Source organism: Palaemon carinicauda, chromosome 8 (genome assembly GCF_036898095.1).
Source record: "Palaemon carinicauda isolate YSFRI2023 chromosome 8, ASM3689809v2, whole genome shotgun sequence".
Taxonomy (NCBI): domain Eukaryota; kingdom Metazoa; phylum Arthropoda; class Malacostraca; order Decapoda; family Palaemonidae; genus Palaemon; species Palaemon carinicauda.
The window spans coordinates 159,294,565-159,311,674 of NC_090732.1; the positions used below are offsets into that span (position 1 = coordinate 159,294,565).

Here is a 17,110-nt window from a genome sequence, read left to right on the forward strand (position 1 = left end):
TAGGAAACGCATGATATAAAATCGCCTTTATTTTGATAATTTTGGATTTTCAATCATACAACAAAAGCTAGTCTATAGAGTGATGGTTTTGCTATACACCAGTTGTCTTAAACAAAGATATGACAAACATTAAAATTTGTTTGTATTTTGGGTCGTGTTATAACGGGAAATATACAGTGTTTACACCCATCCTGGTTGTAATTTTAACCATTTTTCAAGTTATTAGAACATATAAATATTTGATTTATTTACAAGAACAATTTGATATTATAAAGAAATACAGTACAGTACAAAGAAAGTAATGGAAAAGGGTAGTAAACACGTTTGAATAAGCAAGTTGCCGGTTGCCATGGCCAAATGTAATTATTTCTGTTAGTTGTGTGTTTGATATTTCAAATGCTAAATGGTTACTTTCATGTTTTCTTGACAGTTTCTGTTAAATTTCCTTGATTGCAGATTGGCTAGAAGCTGGACATGTACAGAGCCTTGTTCTTGTTGTAACAAATGTGGACAACAAGGAAGTTTTGGAGAGATGGAGTTTCAATATTCAGCATGAAGCTGGGTTTGGCCCTCAGTCAGCAAAAGAGTAAGTTCTCAACTCTAGATGTAATGACCTAAAGATTTCTCTTGATTATTTCGACTTTAAAATAATTGCAATAATGTTTTCTGTATTTATATTATTTCCTTGAATCTTTCGTGAGCATTATGGGTTATTCATTCTTTCAATGTATAAATAGTCTTTAATTAAAATTTAGATTAAATCCTTACAAAAATATGTGCCAAACTTTGTTCCCTTTATTTAGGGTGGGGCTGAGAAATGCATGTTGGTAAACAGTCAGTTGCCATCTTGATTCCTCATTGTTATTTTGAACGAAGCCGATAATTATTATTATTATTTCTGGTTAAGCTACAACCCTGATTGGAAAAGCTAGATGTTATAAGCCCAAGGGCTCCCACAGGGAAAAATAGCAGTGAGGAAAGAAAATAAGGAAATAAATAAATATGAGAAATAATGAATAATTAATATAAATGAAATGTTTTAAAAACAACATCATCAAAACATATTTCATATATAAACTATAAAAAAGACATGTCAGCCTGTTCAACATAAAAATATTTGCTGCAAGTTTGAACTTTGAAGTTCTACCGATTTAACTACCCGTTTAGGAAGGTCATTCCACAACTTGGTCTCAGCTGGGATAAAACTTCTAGAATACTGTGTAGTATTGAGACTCATGATGAAAACGGCAAGACTATTGTAATTAACTGCATACCTAGTACAGTCAAACCTCTAGCTACGAAAGAATCGGCTTACGAAATTTTCACTTCACGAAAGGAGATGCGAAGAATTTTACGACTCGGATCACGAAAAATGTGTGTGGACAACGAAAGGCAGTATGGAGCGGGAGCCCTACCGTGCCCGAGACGGATTTTAAAATTCTCGTGCTGCAGCCCGTAAACTCGCTACCATCCTCCTGTGTTCCCATCGGTTATCTCCCTACTTGGATGCTAGTAACCACCATGAGATCCTGCTCTCCTATTGGTTGGCATGTAGTGTACTGTATCCCATTGTGCATCTACGTAACGGCGTTCCTATGTCTTCTCGTTCCGGCAACGGTATCGTACGCATTTACTTAGTTTTTGTGATTTTGCTTTTGTAACAATTTTACAGCACGTACTGTTATCATGTGTGATACTTACGATACATCATTAGCCATGGGTCCCAAGAAAGTTGCTGAAGTCAAGGGAAAGAAGAGGATGCTGTTTTCTATGGAGATGAAGATGAAAATAATCAAGAAATATGAGGCTGGCATGCGGTTAAGTGTGCTCTGGAAAATTTTAAGAAGCAGGCAGAAACAAGCTGCTTTGGAAGACTATTTTTGTAGGAGGCCTCTGATAGAAGCAGACCAAGCGCCAGCTAAGAAACGAAAGTGACAGTGGTGAAGAAAATACGTAGTGTAATTGAATGTAGAAAATAAAAAATGTAAAGTAAAAAAGAATAGAAAAAGAAAAAAAAAATGATTGTATTTCAAGTTTATCGTAAAGTTAAGTGTTAATATTTCCTGCCATTTGTAGATGCATTTCCTAAAATTAAGCGTTAATGTTTTCTGTCATTTATAAATCTGTTTTGTAAAGTTAAGTGTTTACGTTTTCTGCCACTTGTATGTAAATGTTTTCTGCCATTTATATCGTCTTCTACCGCCCCACACTTCGCTCTCAGACATCGCCTCACTCCAAAGGTAAGCTTCTACATTTTTGTTACTGTGCTTTTACTGTTTGCTCTAATTAACACTTATTTTTCAGATTATCAATGTTAATTTATTTTCAAATGATCAAAATACTTTATTTTTCATATATTTAGTACTGTTTATTGGTGCATATCCTTTTTATAATCATTTAATGTGGTGTTTTTCTAGGGTCTGGGACAAATTAGGCTATTTGCATGTAAAAGGCGACTCGCTACACGAAAAAATCACTTTACGAAAGCCCTTACAGAACCAGTTAATTTTTTTGTTGCGAGGCATCACTGTGTTACGAACAGGATAATACTGTTCGGGAAGATCTGAATGTAAAGGATGGTTAGAATTATGAAAAATCTTATGCAAAATGCATAACTAACTAATTAAATGATTGTGTCAGAGATTAATATCTAGATCAGGAATAAGAAATTTAATAGACCACAAGTTCCTGTCCAGCAAATTAAGATGAGAATCAGCAGCTGAACACCGGACAGGAGAACAATACTTGAGACGAGGTTGAATGGAAGAATAAAAAAATTCTTCAGAATAGATTAATCACCGAAAATCATGAGACATTCTCAAGCCAATTTTTTTTTTTTTTTTGTGCATTTGAAGAAGAAGCAGAGCTAATGTGTTTCTCAAAAGTAAATTTGCTGTTAAGAATCACGCCTAAAATTTTACAAAAGTCATACAGAGTTAAAGGAACACTATCAATGTTGAGATCCGGATGTTGAGGAGTCAATGTCCTTGTCCTACTTACAATCATACTTTGAGTTTTTGTTAGGATTCAGCTTCATGCCCCATAATTTGCAACATGCACTAATTTTTTGCTAGATTTCTATTAAGGGATTCAGCAACCCTAGATCTACATTAAGAAGATAAAATTGATGCAAAGAGTGTAGCATCATCTGCATATGCAACAAGCTTGTTTTCTAGACCAAACCACATGTCATGTGAACATAGTATGAAAAGTAATGGGCCAAGGCATGATCAGATGTCCCAACTGGAGAACCAACCTTACTTGTTATAATGCCAGAGGGGTCGGTGTATACATGGTCCAAGCAGTTACCAGACTTCTGAGTAGCTTCACTTATGATTTGCTCATAGCCTGATTCAGAGGCAAAGTCTAAAGCTCTTACGCCATGGCGATCAGTAGAAGAAACAGAATTTAACGACTCCCTATGGTAAGCATCGAAGAAACCAACAAAGACAAAAGTGGCCTTTCTATCATCTTATATCTTAGCCTTAATGGTAAGACAATCGAAGTAGAATCATCCATGTCTGGATTCGAGTAGATCGAACACAAATAGAAGCTGTTACACCAGCCACAAACTTTTATTATCTGATTCTCATGACATCCACATTCAGTCCTAATATACACCACCATTCACTTGGCCTTAGGAAGGGCATCCTGTTCCAAAATTATTGACTTCTTAAAGCCAGTTTGTCCGACACAGATACAAACCTTTGCTATTTATAAGGTATTGCTTTCGGCAACGCTGAAAACCAGCCAAGACAATTTTAGTGAGGGATAATTACCCCATCCGCTAGTTAGCAGGAGGGGGTTGGAGTAGACTGGCTACCCCGCTCACTCACACCTGTCGGTTGAGTAACCACTTTTACTTTTGGCTCGGTAGAGTGCGGACGTACTGTTTCTCTCTCCCGTTAAACAAACTGCCTTGACTTTATTACTATTCCTTTTTCTTTTGTGTGTATCGGTGTGTGTTTGGTTATTGTCCCGTTATGAGGACATGTCCAGGTATTGAAGGCCGCCGCTGTGGTACCTTCATGTCGTCCGTGGAGACGGACCCACACTCTTTACGTCCAGCTTACCGGTGAAGTCAGTGTTCGCGGGACAACACCTGTTCCGAATATAGGGAGTGGCCTGCCTCTCAGTGGGAGAGGTTTGTGCGTAAGAAGAAGAAGTCTAAAAGCGGATCTTCGCTTTCGGGGTCTTCCTCGAAATCATAGAAATCGCGCACTTCTGCTTCCTCTACGGCCAAATTGCCCGAAGCTAATTCTCGACCAGGCCCTTCCGGGGCACAGTCAACCCTGTGGGATAGGCGAAGGTGATGGCTCCTTCTCTTCCCCCAGGGAGTGCCTCTTCCTTTCCAGACCTTGTGTCTTTGTGGCTAGCGCTGGGCGTCGATGGTCCCCCTTCGAAGGAAGTTCTCCACGAACTCCTCTGAAGGGTAGCAGAGAAAAGGCGGTCATCTGCGGATGTCGATCCTCCTCTTGTGGGCGCAGGCGCTGTTGCCTGTCGATCAGGCCGAAAGTCTGGTTCCGACGCCGAGGAGTTGGCTAACCCACCAGGGGCGGTGGCAGGGCTCTCTCCAAGGCAAGCTTCTCCTTCGGGGAACATATCTCTCGTTCATGAGAGAAGATTGCCTCTTTACATCGGCAATATCTTTACGCTTTTGGCTCTACTCTAGGGGTGGAAAGAGAACCTTGTTATAAGCGTAGTTCTCCTTCGGGTGAATTCTCCTCCCCCACGGAGGAATTATCTGTAGACCTTGATTAGTCTCCCCCTCGGGCGGAGTCTGTTGAACGTTCCTCTCCGGAGGTTCGTAGAGTGGAGGGGTGGGTAACCCCTCTCCACCCCGGACGTTTTCCTCCTCGGGCTGCGAGGAGACGTCTTTTTGAACCTGCTGGTTCTCCTCAAGTTGACCCTTCGGGGTCTCGTGACGATCACCCCTTGGGCTGGGGTGATTGTAAGCCTTCGGGCTCTCGTCATGTTGATCATGCGGGTTCTCATGACAGCAGGAGTCCTTCGGGTCTCCGTCGCGCTGAACCTTCGGGCTCTCGTGACTTGAAACCTTCGGTTTTCTGTTACGCTGAACCCTCGGGCTCTCGTAACGACGGTAACGTTGAACCTCTGGGTTCTCGTACCGTCTGTCACGCCGACCCTTCGGGGTCTCGTTACGTTGATCCTTCTGGGTCTGGTACCCTGAGTTACGCTGAACCCTTGGGCTCCCATAACTTTAGTCACGCTAACACTTGGTGTTTCGTGACTGGGAAACTTCGGTTTCTTGTTGCGCTGACTCTTTGGGGTTTCGCAACACAGGCTACGTTGGGCCTATGGTCCCTTGTACCCTTAGTCACGTTGACCCTCCAGGGTCTCGTAACAAAGAAACTTCGGTTTCTCGTTGCGTTGATCCTTCGGGTTCGAGCAACACAGTTCACTCTGAACTTTCGGGTTCTCATGACCATAGTCATTGTTTTTATGACAGAGTTTTCACACTCTTGTTGTGTTGATTGTTCGCGCTCACACAACACAAGCTATCGTGAACCTTCTAGTGACTGTAACAGTGAGTTCTCTCACCAACCTGAGAGCTCGCGCGCATGACTAAGTTGGCGCACACAGCCAAATTGGCATGCACGACCAACTTATCGCGGGTTCATCCTATGGCTAGCCATATGTGCGAACATTCTGTTGCTCGCCATGTGCTTGAACAACCATATGCGCACCACGAGCGTGAACAACCTTATGCGCGCCACGAGGGTGAACAACCTTATGCGCGCCACGAGGGTGAACAACCTTATGCGCGCCACGAGGGTGAACAACCTTATGTGCTCCATGAGTGCGAAAAAGGTGTGCGCAATCGGGAAGGGCGAGCGCACGAGCGCGCGACCATCTTGGCGCTCACAATCAGTCTCTCAAGCCTCTTAGGCTTCAATAGACACAACAGTCGCCTGCGCAACTGAGCCCAGATCCTATCCCTAAGGGTAGGCCTGTGCCGATCTTGCCTGTAGGGAAGCCTCCCTCAGACACGAGGGTTAGGAAACCTGTCCAGGTTCCTAAACCCAGGGAGCAGTGCCTTCCTAAGAACCTCCCCCTTGGTTCCTCGGGAGCCCGTGACCCCCTGTGGCTTAGTGCCTTATTCAGTGTAATGCGCCAAGCCATGAAAGGAGTTGTTCCCCGCTCCCAGTCCTTGGGTGACACACCTAGGATCCCTTTATTGCCTCCTCTCCTCCCTCCGATCCTAGGAGGAGTTCGGAATATTCTGCACAGGCGGGTCCTTTTGGCAAGGGGAGACGGTCATCCCCTCGCAAAAGACCTCTGGAGGAGATTAGGCATGAACCTCAGGGTAGCCTCCTGAAGTTCAAGATGCCACAGCCCAGACCAAAGGGGAAAAGGAATAGGATTCGTCTTTTGCCCCCTAATGAGGATAGGGTTACTTCCTATGGAGACTCCTTCCGTCCCTCACCCGTCGAGATAGTGCCTAAGGTGGCACGACCTGCGACCGGACAGGACTCACCCCATATGGCAACGCACTTACATTCCATCAGTAAGCCGACGGAGCCCTCTAGGCCCTTGGGGACAGAGGACCTCTGGCCTCGTGGGAGGGAGTTGGGCTTCCTTCCTCACTGCCTCCCAGGCAGCCGGAAGCGAGCACCTCCTCGGCAGTGTCCCTATCCCCAGTCTATCCAGTTGACGACTTCGACCCACTCCGGGCTCCTATGGATGAGAGCTCGGATGTGGAAGGGCAGAGCGATCTTGAGGACGATGCTCTGCCAGCAGCTGCTAGCCCTAAGCTTACGGAGGATGAGAGGAAGGAGTCGGAACATGCCTTCTGGCAGGTCCTATCCTGCATCCGTTCCATCAATGGACTACCAGATCCATCGGCAGCCCCTCTAGATGGAAAAGAAACTGTCCTTGACCAGTTCTATAGCACTCGTAAACCTCATAGGACCAATGCAGCGTTGCCCTGGTCAAAGGGGTTGAAGAGTGCCAAACAGAAGGCAGTGTCCTAGGCAATTGGGTCCACCTCCTCTCTCCGCTCCAGCTCGTCCTCCAAGCTCCTACCACCTCCTTGTGTGTTTCAGAGGAAGTACTACGAGATCCTCGGGGAATCTCTTCCAACGCTGCCTCTCGACCACTCTATAGAGGCACTCTCGAAGGCAAGACCCTTCGAGAAACTTACGGGACTCCCAGTCTCCTTTTTGGCCTCTGAAATCCTGAACCAAGAGAAGGTGGCGAAGTACGCCATGCAGGCTACTTCGTGGCTGGATTTCTGGTTAGGATCCTTAGGACAACTGATGCAGTCTAAGGACCTGTCTCTGCAGTCCTCCAGGAAGTCTTTGGAGACTTTCCTATTGTCTGGCACTCGGGCCATCGAGTTCCTCTCCCATCAGGTAGTGAACCTTTGAGCCAACACTATCCTGAAGAGGAGAGATGCCGTCATAGGCAAGTTCCATAGACATCTCCCTCAGGCCAAAGTAGCGAGACTGAGAAATGCTCCTTTCGAGGGCAATTCTTTGTTCCATCCCGAGGATGTCAAGCGGGTGGCAGAGAGGTGGAGGAAGTCCAGCCAGGACTCCCTCATTCAAAAGGTCTTAAGAGCTAGACCTTACTCCTCAGCCACAGCGGAAAGCACAGCAAAACCCGCAACCGAAAAGGGCTAGAGACCCAAAACAGCAGGGTAAAAAGGGTGCGAAACAGAGACCTATCATAGGAAAAAGTCCTTTTGTGGAGGAAAGGGTAAGAAGGGATCGGCTGAGGCCTGTCCCAATAGGACAGAAAATCCTCCCATTTACCCACCTGTGGGGGGGATGCCTGCAAAGCCGCTGGCAGAGGTGGCTTCACCACGGGGCCGAACCCTGGTCGGTCGAGGTTATTTGTTCTGGGTATCGTATCCCGTTCATGCTCTCTCTCCCTCCACTGACTCGAGTGCCGATTCCATTGAACTCCTGTGCGAAGGGATCCGCACGGGAGTTTGCCCTCAGGGCAGAGGTCCAGTCCATGTTGGAGAAGGACGCTCTCCAGGAGGTCCTCGACGGGTCCCCAGGCTTTTGTAGTCGACTCTTTCTTGTGAAAAAGGCGTCTAGAGACTGACAAGAAAAAAGCGTCTGGAGACTGGAGACCAGTCATCGACCACTCGGCCCAGAACAGGTTTGTCAAACAGACACCTTTCAGAATGGAGACGTCAGACAAGCAATAAGACCCCAGGACTTCTTGTGCACTCTAGATCTAAAGTTCGCATACTTCCAGATCCCAATTCACCCGTCTTCCAGGAAGTATCATGTGTTTTGGTCTTTCCACTGCACCCCAGGTATTCACGAGAGTATTCACCCTAGTATCATATTGGGCTCACAGAGTCGGCATCCATCTCCCAAGATACTTGGACGACTGGCTGATTCTGGCAGACTCGGAGGCGGCCCTTCTCCGCCACCGAGACGAGCTTCTAAGGTTTTGCCAGGATCTGGGGATCGTGGTAAACCTCGAGAAGTCTCGACTGCTCCCCTCTCAAGAACTGGTATACCTAGGCATGCGCTTAGACACCCTAAGGCACAAAGCGTTTCCATCAGACGAAAGGATCCAGAGACTGAGGGAAATAGCACAGGTCTTCCTCAGTCGGGAAGAGCTCCCGACGCAGTATTGTCTTCGCCTTCTCGGTCACCTCTCTTACCTGACCCGACTGGTCCCCAACAGTCGCCTCAGGATGAGATCCTTCCAGTGGCAACTAAAATCCCAGTGGAACCAACACTTTGACTCCCGGGATCACCTAGTCTGCAAAGGGCTAGAGGAACAGTCGGACCTCAGGTGGTGGCTAGCGGAGCCGAACCTCTGCAAAGGGGTTGATATTTTCGTTTCTCCCCCGAAATTTATGCTTTTTTCGGATGCATCATAAGAAGGGTGGGGGGCTCACATGCTGCACCTTTATATCTCCGGTCAATGGTCCGAATCAGAAAGGTACCAGCACATAAATTTCTTAAGAGATAAGGACAGCCTTTCTGGCCCTTAAAAAAGTTCCACCAGGTCCTGGCTGGGCACTCCGTGGTGTTGATGAGCGACAACACCACAGTAGTAGCTTATCTAAGCAAACAGGGTGGTACCTTTTTGCAACAGCTGTGCCATCTTGCAGTAAAGATACTCAGATGGGCAGAGGACAACTTGGTGACTATCAGCTCGCTTCATTCCGGGCAAGCGGAATGTGCTAGCAGACAAGCTGAGCTGAGCGACTCAGATTCTTGGCACCGGGTGCTCTTTGAATCCTCTGATAGCCAACAAAGTCCTGACATTGTGGGGTTCCCCGACTGTGGATCTTTGGCAAGATGCTTTCCAACAACAGTGGATAAGCCTGGACGCTTATGCGTTTCTGTTCTGTCTGATGAGAAAAGTCCTCAAACAGGTACGAACAAGCAACGACTTGCAAATGACCCTCATAGCTCTGCTATGGCATCACGCAGAATGGTTCCCGGACCTTCTGCATCTCCTCACGGAGATCCCGAGGGAACTCCCTCCACAGCACGACCTCCTCAAACAACCACATGCCAACATCTTCCACAAACCCGTAGCTTCGTTTCGACTTCACGCCTGGAGACTATCCAACACCACCTCACACAGAGAGGCTTTTCGCAACCGGTTGCGAAAAGAATGGCTGGACACCTCAGGAGATCCACAGAGGCAATCTACCAGGCAAAGTGGTCAGTTTTCTGGGGTTGGTGTTGTGGAAGGGGTATCTCTCCCCTCAATGCCTCTTCCAACTATAGCGGAGTTTCTTGTATACCTTTGAGAAGAAATGCTTCTCTCGGTCTCGACAGTCGAAGGCTACCGCTCAGCCTTGAGTCTTGCCTTTAGACTGAATGGAGTTAATATTTCCTCCTCGGAACTTTCTTTGCTCATATGTAGTTACGAGCTTACTTGTCCCCAGGCAAAGCTAAGACCTCCCTCTTGGAAAGTGGTTTGGGTTCTCAGGTCTCTGAAGGGCTTCCCCTATAAACCACTACGCCAGGCCTCCAATCGCCACCTCACGTGGAAGACGGTGTTCCTGCTCGCTCTGGCTTCGGCCAAGAGTCAGCGAACTTCATGGTCTATCTGCTGATGTCTCCCACTCTAGGAGATGGGGGGAAGTAATCCTCAACTACATCCCTGAGTTTGTAGCTAAGACTCAAAATCCGGGTGTGCCGAACTCCAGGTTTGGCCCATTTCGGATAGTGTCTTCGTTCTGTAACCGAAGATCCAGACCAACTGTTACTATGTCCAGTAAGGAGTCTGAGGTTTTACTTAAGAAGAGCAGCAAAAGCTCGCCCCCGTGGTCAAGCACTTTTTTTCAGCACGGGGAAGGTCAAGAGGAGGGTCACAAGGAATACTATTTCCTCCTGGATAAGAAAAGTAATCGAATACGCTCTATATCCAGACCCTCCTCTGTCCAACCAACCCAGAGCTCATGACGTCAGAGGCATTGCAACGTCTATGGCCTTCAAAGAAGAATTTTTCTGCGGCACAGGTATTGCAAGCGGGCGTGTGGAAGCGTCAGACGACCTCCACAGCCCACTACCTACCTGAAAGACGTAACCCACAGAAGTATGGAAACCTTTTCTATTGGTCCTGTGGTGGCCGCACAACAAGTGATCTAATGCCTCTGGCTCCTTGATGGACAAGTAGCAGAGGGTTGAGGGCTGAGGTTACCTGGGTTAGTCTGAGGTGAATGAAAAGAATGTCTGGCTCCCTTCTTTCTTTCACCTTCTCCCCCCTGGGGAAACAGCTCCATAAGATCGAAGCATAGCTGACCTCACCCCCTCTGCAGGTAAGATTCATTTCCCTTGTGCATCCTGAGTATGAATACCTCGTGAGGGAGGGTATTGAATATGTCTTAGAACTCATGCTTATCATTGAATTTCTACGTAAAGACAAGCCACGAGTGTCTCTCACACAAGCTTCTGTAGGCCGCTATCATTGAGTTACCTTGTAAATACTTTGATTTTAGCGAGGGTAGGGTTCCTACTAATTAGATCAAAGATCAATTAGAGGGAACCCCAGGTCATGACCAAAGCCAGTTGCTTGAACTTCCTCCTTCCTAAGAGCAAGTCACCCTATAAATAGCGAAGGTTTGTACTGTATCTGTGTCGGAACAAATAACAAATTTGGAAATAATTGGTATTTTTCCTAACATACAAACCTGGAGCTATTTATACAAATTGGCCCGCCACCCTGTTCCCCTAGAAGTCTTGCCAGAAAGCAAAAGTGGTTACTCAACCGACAGGTGTGAGTGAGCGGGGTAGTCAGTCTACCCCAACCCCCTCCCGCTAACTAGCGGATGGGGTAATTATCCTTCACTAAAATTGTCTTGGCTAGTTTTCAGCGTTGCCGAAAGTAATACCCTATAAATAGCTTGAGGTGTATATGTTTGGGAAAATACAAATTATTTCCAAATTTGTTATTTTAAGGAGCTTAGATGAGTGCCTCATATTAGAAACCAAAGTTTCTGAGCATAAAAGTATATCATACTATCTGGACACAATTGTAAGGTCTTGAATATTTGCATGAAGACCACGAATATTGCAATACATTAGACAACATTGACAAAATCTAGGATGTACTGGTCCCAGATTTTGTTCAATGTCTCTAGACAGCATAAGAATGAATGGTACAGTAATAAAAAAGGTACGTTATACTTGAAAACTAAATTAACAAGAATGACAATGATAATAATATGTAGAGAAATATAAAGTGATTAGTCAAACTCATAGGCTATAGAAAAAAATAGGAAAAACTGGTCAACATTGAGGAGCTGATACACCATGGAAGGCACAACACCCTCCAGGATAGTCAATTCATCTGAAAGGAGGACAGTAAGCAAGGTTTTGAAAAGAAAAAGAAACAGATTAGGAAAAGACAACCGCTTGATAAACCACTAGGCATCTATGACCCTTCTATAAAGTCTGACCAACACACTATTTAAAGAAAAATAAGATAGAATAGTGTGCCCTAGTGTACCCTCAAGCAAGAGAACTCAACCCCAAGACAGTAGAAGACCATAGTACAGAGGCTACAATGGTTGGATTTTGGAGTGTCCTTCTTGCCATAGCTAAAGAGGAAAGTAGCCACTGAGCAATTACAGTGCAGTAATTAGCCCCTTGAACAAAGAAGAATTGTTTGGAAATCTTAGTATTTTCAGGTGTGAGGAAAGACAAGTGTGTAGAGAATGAATATACAGTGCTAGACTATTCATTGTATGTGTAGGTAAAGAAAAATTAGCCGTAACAAGCGAGAGCGATTCGGTGAATAATTACTGTCTGGTCAGTTAAAGGATCCAATAACACTAGCGGTAGTATCTCAACGGGTGGCTGGTGCCTGGCTAACTTACTATTTGTTCCTTAACTGAAATACAAACTACGCTATTTAATATGGGTAATTACTTCGGCGTAGCTGAAATGACGAGCCATTAGATTTTTAACGAGGGTTTACTACCCCTCCGCTAGTTAGCGGTGGTAGGGAGTGGTAGCTTGCCCCCCCTCCCCCCTCACACACACACACACACACACACACACACCTTTGAATACTTCACTTTGCTTTTGGCTCGGGTTGCAGACGGACGTGTCCACTTTCAGCCTCGCTTTTTGTCAGCCATTAATCTGTTTTCGCTTTTCCTTTTTCCAGAGTGTTGTAAAGTTGGCCTCTGCCCTCATACGTAAGTGTCCTGGGTTACCTGACCGCCCTTGTGGCACGTTTATGTCGGCGGTCGACTGAGATTCCCACACCTTGTGTCCTCATTGTAGGGGCCAACGGTGTGATAGTGGTAACGTATGTGGTGAGTGTAGGGAGTAGTCTACCTCCCAGTGGGAGAGGTTTGCCCGGCGCCGGAAAAAGAAGTCCAAACAGGATATTTCTCCTTCAAAGGTTTCTTTGAAGAGAGAAAATCCCAAGGACTCTTCTTCCGTAGCCCAAACCTCCTCCGAAGCTCCCACTCGATCGGTTTCTCCTGAGAAGCCGTCGAGTGGTAGCGTAGGCCGTAGTTCTGTTGACCGATCCCGGGGTGCGGAGAGGGCGTTGCCTCCCATAGCGAGGCAGCTCCCCCTCCTCCCCGGAGGAGGATATTTCTCTGATTGTGAATAATAATGATTTATTACAGCTCTGGGCTTCCTTGGGGCTTCAGGGTTCGCCCTCCAAGGAAGCCCTGTTTGACATGATCAAGTTAGGAGCGGCTGTCAAACAATCGCTGACGGTAGCAGAGATAGATCCTTTTGTCTATTGTCGACGTTGTTGTGATGGAGGCCTCTGATGTGTCATCTCAAGCCCCTGTTCCTGTTGTTGCTGTGGTAGCTGAAGGCTTAGTTTCTCCCTCCGAAACATCCTTCGAGGGAGGAACTAAGTCTTACTGTCTCTCCTGCCGGGGATTCTCCCCCTCGGGGGAGTTCACTCACGGAGACTCCTCTTCGGAGGCCTGCTGATGGTCAGCTTGCTGATCCCACGGCCCCTAGAGGGCGTATAAGGCCGAAGGCTCGTCCTCCCCTTCGCCGTAGAGGCCTTCCTTCTCCTCACAAGGGAGTGAGGAGGTGCCTCTTCAGCTCGTCATCCCCGCAGTCCTCCCCTGAGGAGCCTCGTCGTTCGCAGATCCTGCCAGCTACCACCTTGGACCTCTCCGGAGATCGTTCGCGATCTCCTTCGGTGGAAGGTCGTCCTTACTCAGGACACTGACCTTTCGCCCTCCAGACCTGCTGACCTGCCGTCGCCTTTCCAGGTTGCCGATGCGTTGTGGGCACCAACACACCCTGTTATGACTTAGACAACGGTCCCTTCGGGGCACAAAGGACTTGAGCGCAAAGTTGTGTCTCAGTCCCTTAAGCGCCAGGTAACCCCTGCGCCATCGACCTGTTGCAGTTGTTCCTGACTTGGCGCCCCAGCGCGCACTTGCGTGCTCCTGCTGTGGATCCTGTATCTACGCGCCAGGGTTCCCGTGTGCGCCCACGACCACCTGCGTGCCAGCGCGCACCTGCAGTTGCCGCAATATCGCACCAGCGCGCTCCTGCAGTTGCCGCAATAGCGCGCCAGCGCTCACCTGCGCACAAGCACGCACCTGTGCCATCTGTTCCTGTTACAGCATGCAAGCGCTCTCCTACACGTCAGTGCTCTAAGGAGGTCCCTGAGTTAGCGCACAGGCGCTCTCCAGACCTTCAGCGCGTTCCAGTGCCTCAGCACACATCTGGGCACAAGCGGGCAGTTGCAGAAGTTCCTGATATAGAATGCAAGCGCTTACCGGCACGCCAGCGCACAGCCCTGGAGTCTCCTAAGTTAGCGCACAGGCGCTCACACAGACTTCAGCGCTCTTCAGCCCAACAGCGCACTCCTGCGCGCCCACAATCTCCGGATCAGAGCGCAGTTCCTGTTCCTCCTACGCGCCAGCGTGCGCAGTCTCCATCGCGCGCCTACGAGGTTGCGCAAACGCTCCCTCGCCCTCTGCTTCATGTAGATCCACGCGCCCACGACCGCACCCTAGAGATATTTCTCCTGTGCGTGCGCAACAGTTTCGTCCTCACGGGCCCTTCAGCAGGTTCCTGGGCGCCCGCACGAGTGCTCACCCAGCCCCCTGCGCAAACCTGTGCGCCATCGCTCGCCCGCGCGCCCTCGCCATCACCTTTGCGCTACCACTTGCGCGAACATTCTCCCTCGTGTGACCACCAGCCCGAGTTGCAGCGCGATCCAACAGCGAAACCTCGGGGCATCAGACGGCCAGGTCATCGTCTTCTCGTTATCCTCCCCGCAAGTGCAGAACAGCGCGCTCATCGGAGGTGGGGAGGTTTCCGGACAGGTCCAAGGACTCCTTTTCCTTTTCAGCATCTTTTCAGGTGGACCCTCGTGTAGTTACTCCTCCTAGGGATCGAACGATCCCCTTCCCTCCAGAGGGAGTGTCTGACAGCGCGACTGTCAGCCAGCAGCCCTGGTTTGGGACTATTGTCAGAGCTCTCGTACAGGCTTTTAAGCCTGTATTCTCTGAACTAGGTCACAAAGCAGTGGCGGCTTCTTCTCCCCTGAAGAGGAAGAGAGGAGTTCCCTCCGTGGTGACTTCTCCTAAGGCTAAACTGTCTCCTCGGAAGTCCTTGGGAAAGGCTCCCTCTCCCCCTAAGACTTTCTCTCCTTCCCCCGCGGACGAGGATTTTCCGTCCTCTGGGGATTCGGGTGAGGCGGGTCTTTCCCCCATCGCACCAATGGGGGAAACTCCGCCTCCCCCCGAGAAGTCTTCCCACATTGGGGTTGTGAATAGCCTTCCACCATCGTTACTAGAGTCCTGTATCTCTCCCAGGAGAGAGTCGAAGGACTAAGAGTTTGCCTAAGTCTTCGGCAAGGATCAGGAAGGAGCCAGCCAGACCCTCGGAGAAAGTCTACAAATCCCCCCAGGAAGAGCCTCTGGGGTCAGGAGACTTTGCTGCTAGCCCTTCGGGAGGAGAGCTTCAAGAGTCAGAACATGCGTTCTGGCAAGTTCTGACCCTCATGAGAAATCTCAACTGGTTTCCGGACCCAGAGATCCCCCCTCGTGAGGGCAAGGACACGGTCTTGGACCGAGTCTACGGTACCCAGAAGGCTTCTAGGGCCAGTGCAGCTTTGCCCTGGTCACAGGGGGTGAAGAGTGCCAGAGACTAGGTCGAAGGCCAGCTCTCTGAGCTCGCCTCCTCCAGCAAGTCCAGCACCGGTAACAAGCTCCTCCCTCCTCCTCGAGTCCATCAGAGGAGGTACTTTGAGATCTTGGAGGAGATTTGTTTAGATCTTCCTTTGCACCATTCTCTGGAAGAGCTTACCGGGGGAGTCCCTCTAGAGAGAGACTCCAACCGTCACGTCGCGTATTCGGCAACAGAGATTTTAAGCCAGGAGAGTGTTGCGAAGTGAGCCATGCAAGCAACCTCGTGGCTGGAGGTTTGAGGACTTGTCCAAGGAAAGCACCAGGAGGGCATTTGAGACCTTTTTGCTCTCAGGCACGTGGACCATCGATTTTCTAGCCCACCAAGTCTCGAGCTTGTGGGCTAGCACGATCCTGAAACGACGGGACGCAGTGGCTGAGAGATTCCATCAAAAGGTCCCCAGTACCGACGTGAGCAGGCTCAGACATTCTTCCATCCTCGGTAAGAATCTGTTTGAGCCTAAGGACGTGGAGCAGGCCGCTGAGAGGTGGAGGAAATCCAACCAGAATTCCCTTCTCCATAGGGTCGTAACATCGAGGCTCTACAAACCTCCAGCAACCCAACAGCCCTGTCCTGCCGAGAATGCGAAGAAGACAACAGCAGCAAAGACAAAGGTGTCTAAGCCCTTTCCTGCCAAGGGCAAGAGGGGCAAAAGGTCCTCCAGGGGAGGAAAAAATCCTAGAGGGAGCGTCCGAGGCCGCAACGCTAGGATTGGCAGTCCCCCTGCATGTCCACCAGTGGGGGGATGCCTACAGAGTTGCGCAACAAGGTGGCAGAAATTCGGGGGCAGATCCCTGGACGATCTCCTAAGGTCCTGACAGCGAATCCAGTGTCTTTGAGCTCCCTTACCATGGGATCAGTAAGGGGGCAAGCCCTTCGGGCAGAAGTCGAGACCATATTGAAGAAGGACGCTCTCCAAGAGGTAGTCGACGGGTCCCAAGGCTTCTACAGTCGACTCTTTCTTGTAAAGAAGACGTCTGGAGGCTGGAGACCAGTCATCGACCTCTCAACCCTGAACGGGTTTGTCAAACAGACACCGTTCAGCATGGAGACGGCAGACACGTTCAGGCTTGCAGTGAGACCACAAGACTTCATGTGCACACTGGACCTGAAGGACGCGTACTTCCAGATTACCAATGGACAGTAGACCAAAATGATCATGGCAGTGATCATTGGCCCATTCACTTGAAGTATATAAAAATACACCATCGCCATGTTTACCCAAATGGAAGGTGGGGAAAGCTGACTGGGGATTATTTAATAAATCCATTGAAATTTATCGAAAGAAAATTGTGGCATGATGCCTGTGCTTTGATGCGGAAGATAGCAAGAACTTGCTAAAAAAGATATCGTAGATACCCTTGTTTAGCCAAAAAATAACATACAGAAGGGCTCTTGCTAATCAAAAGAAAACTTTTAAGCTGGCAAGGAGAGAATGATTTATTAAATACATAAGCGAATTGAAATATAAT

General features: G+C 48.3%; 1 protein-coding gene across 1 annotated transcript in view; it reads left to right on the forward strand.

The window, feature by feature from the left end:
- The window catches only part of LOC137646056 (mitotic spindle assembly checkpoint protein MAD2A-like), an 80,635-nt gene that overhangs the window by 31,429 nt on the left and 32,096 nt on the right, over positions 1 to 17,110 (forward strand). Inside the window, exon 3 of the mRNA XM_068379211.1 lies at positions 457 to 586. Coding sequence (XP_068235312.1) covers positions 457 to 586 — 130 coding nt within the window. The remainder of the gene's footprint in view (positions 1 to 456; positions 587 to 17,110) is intronic.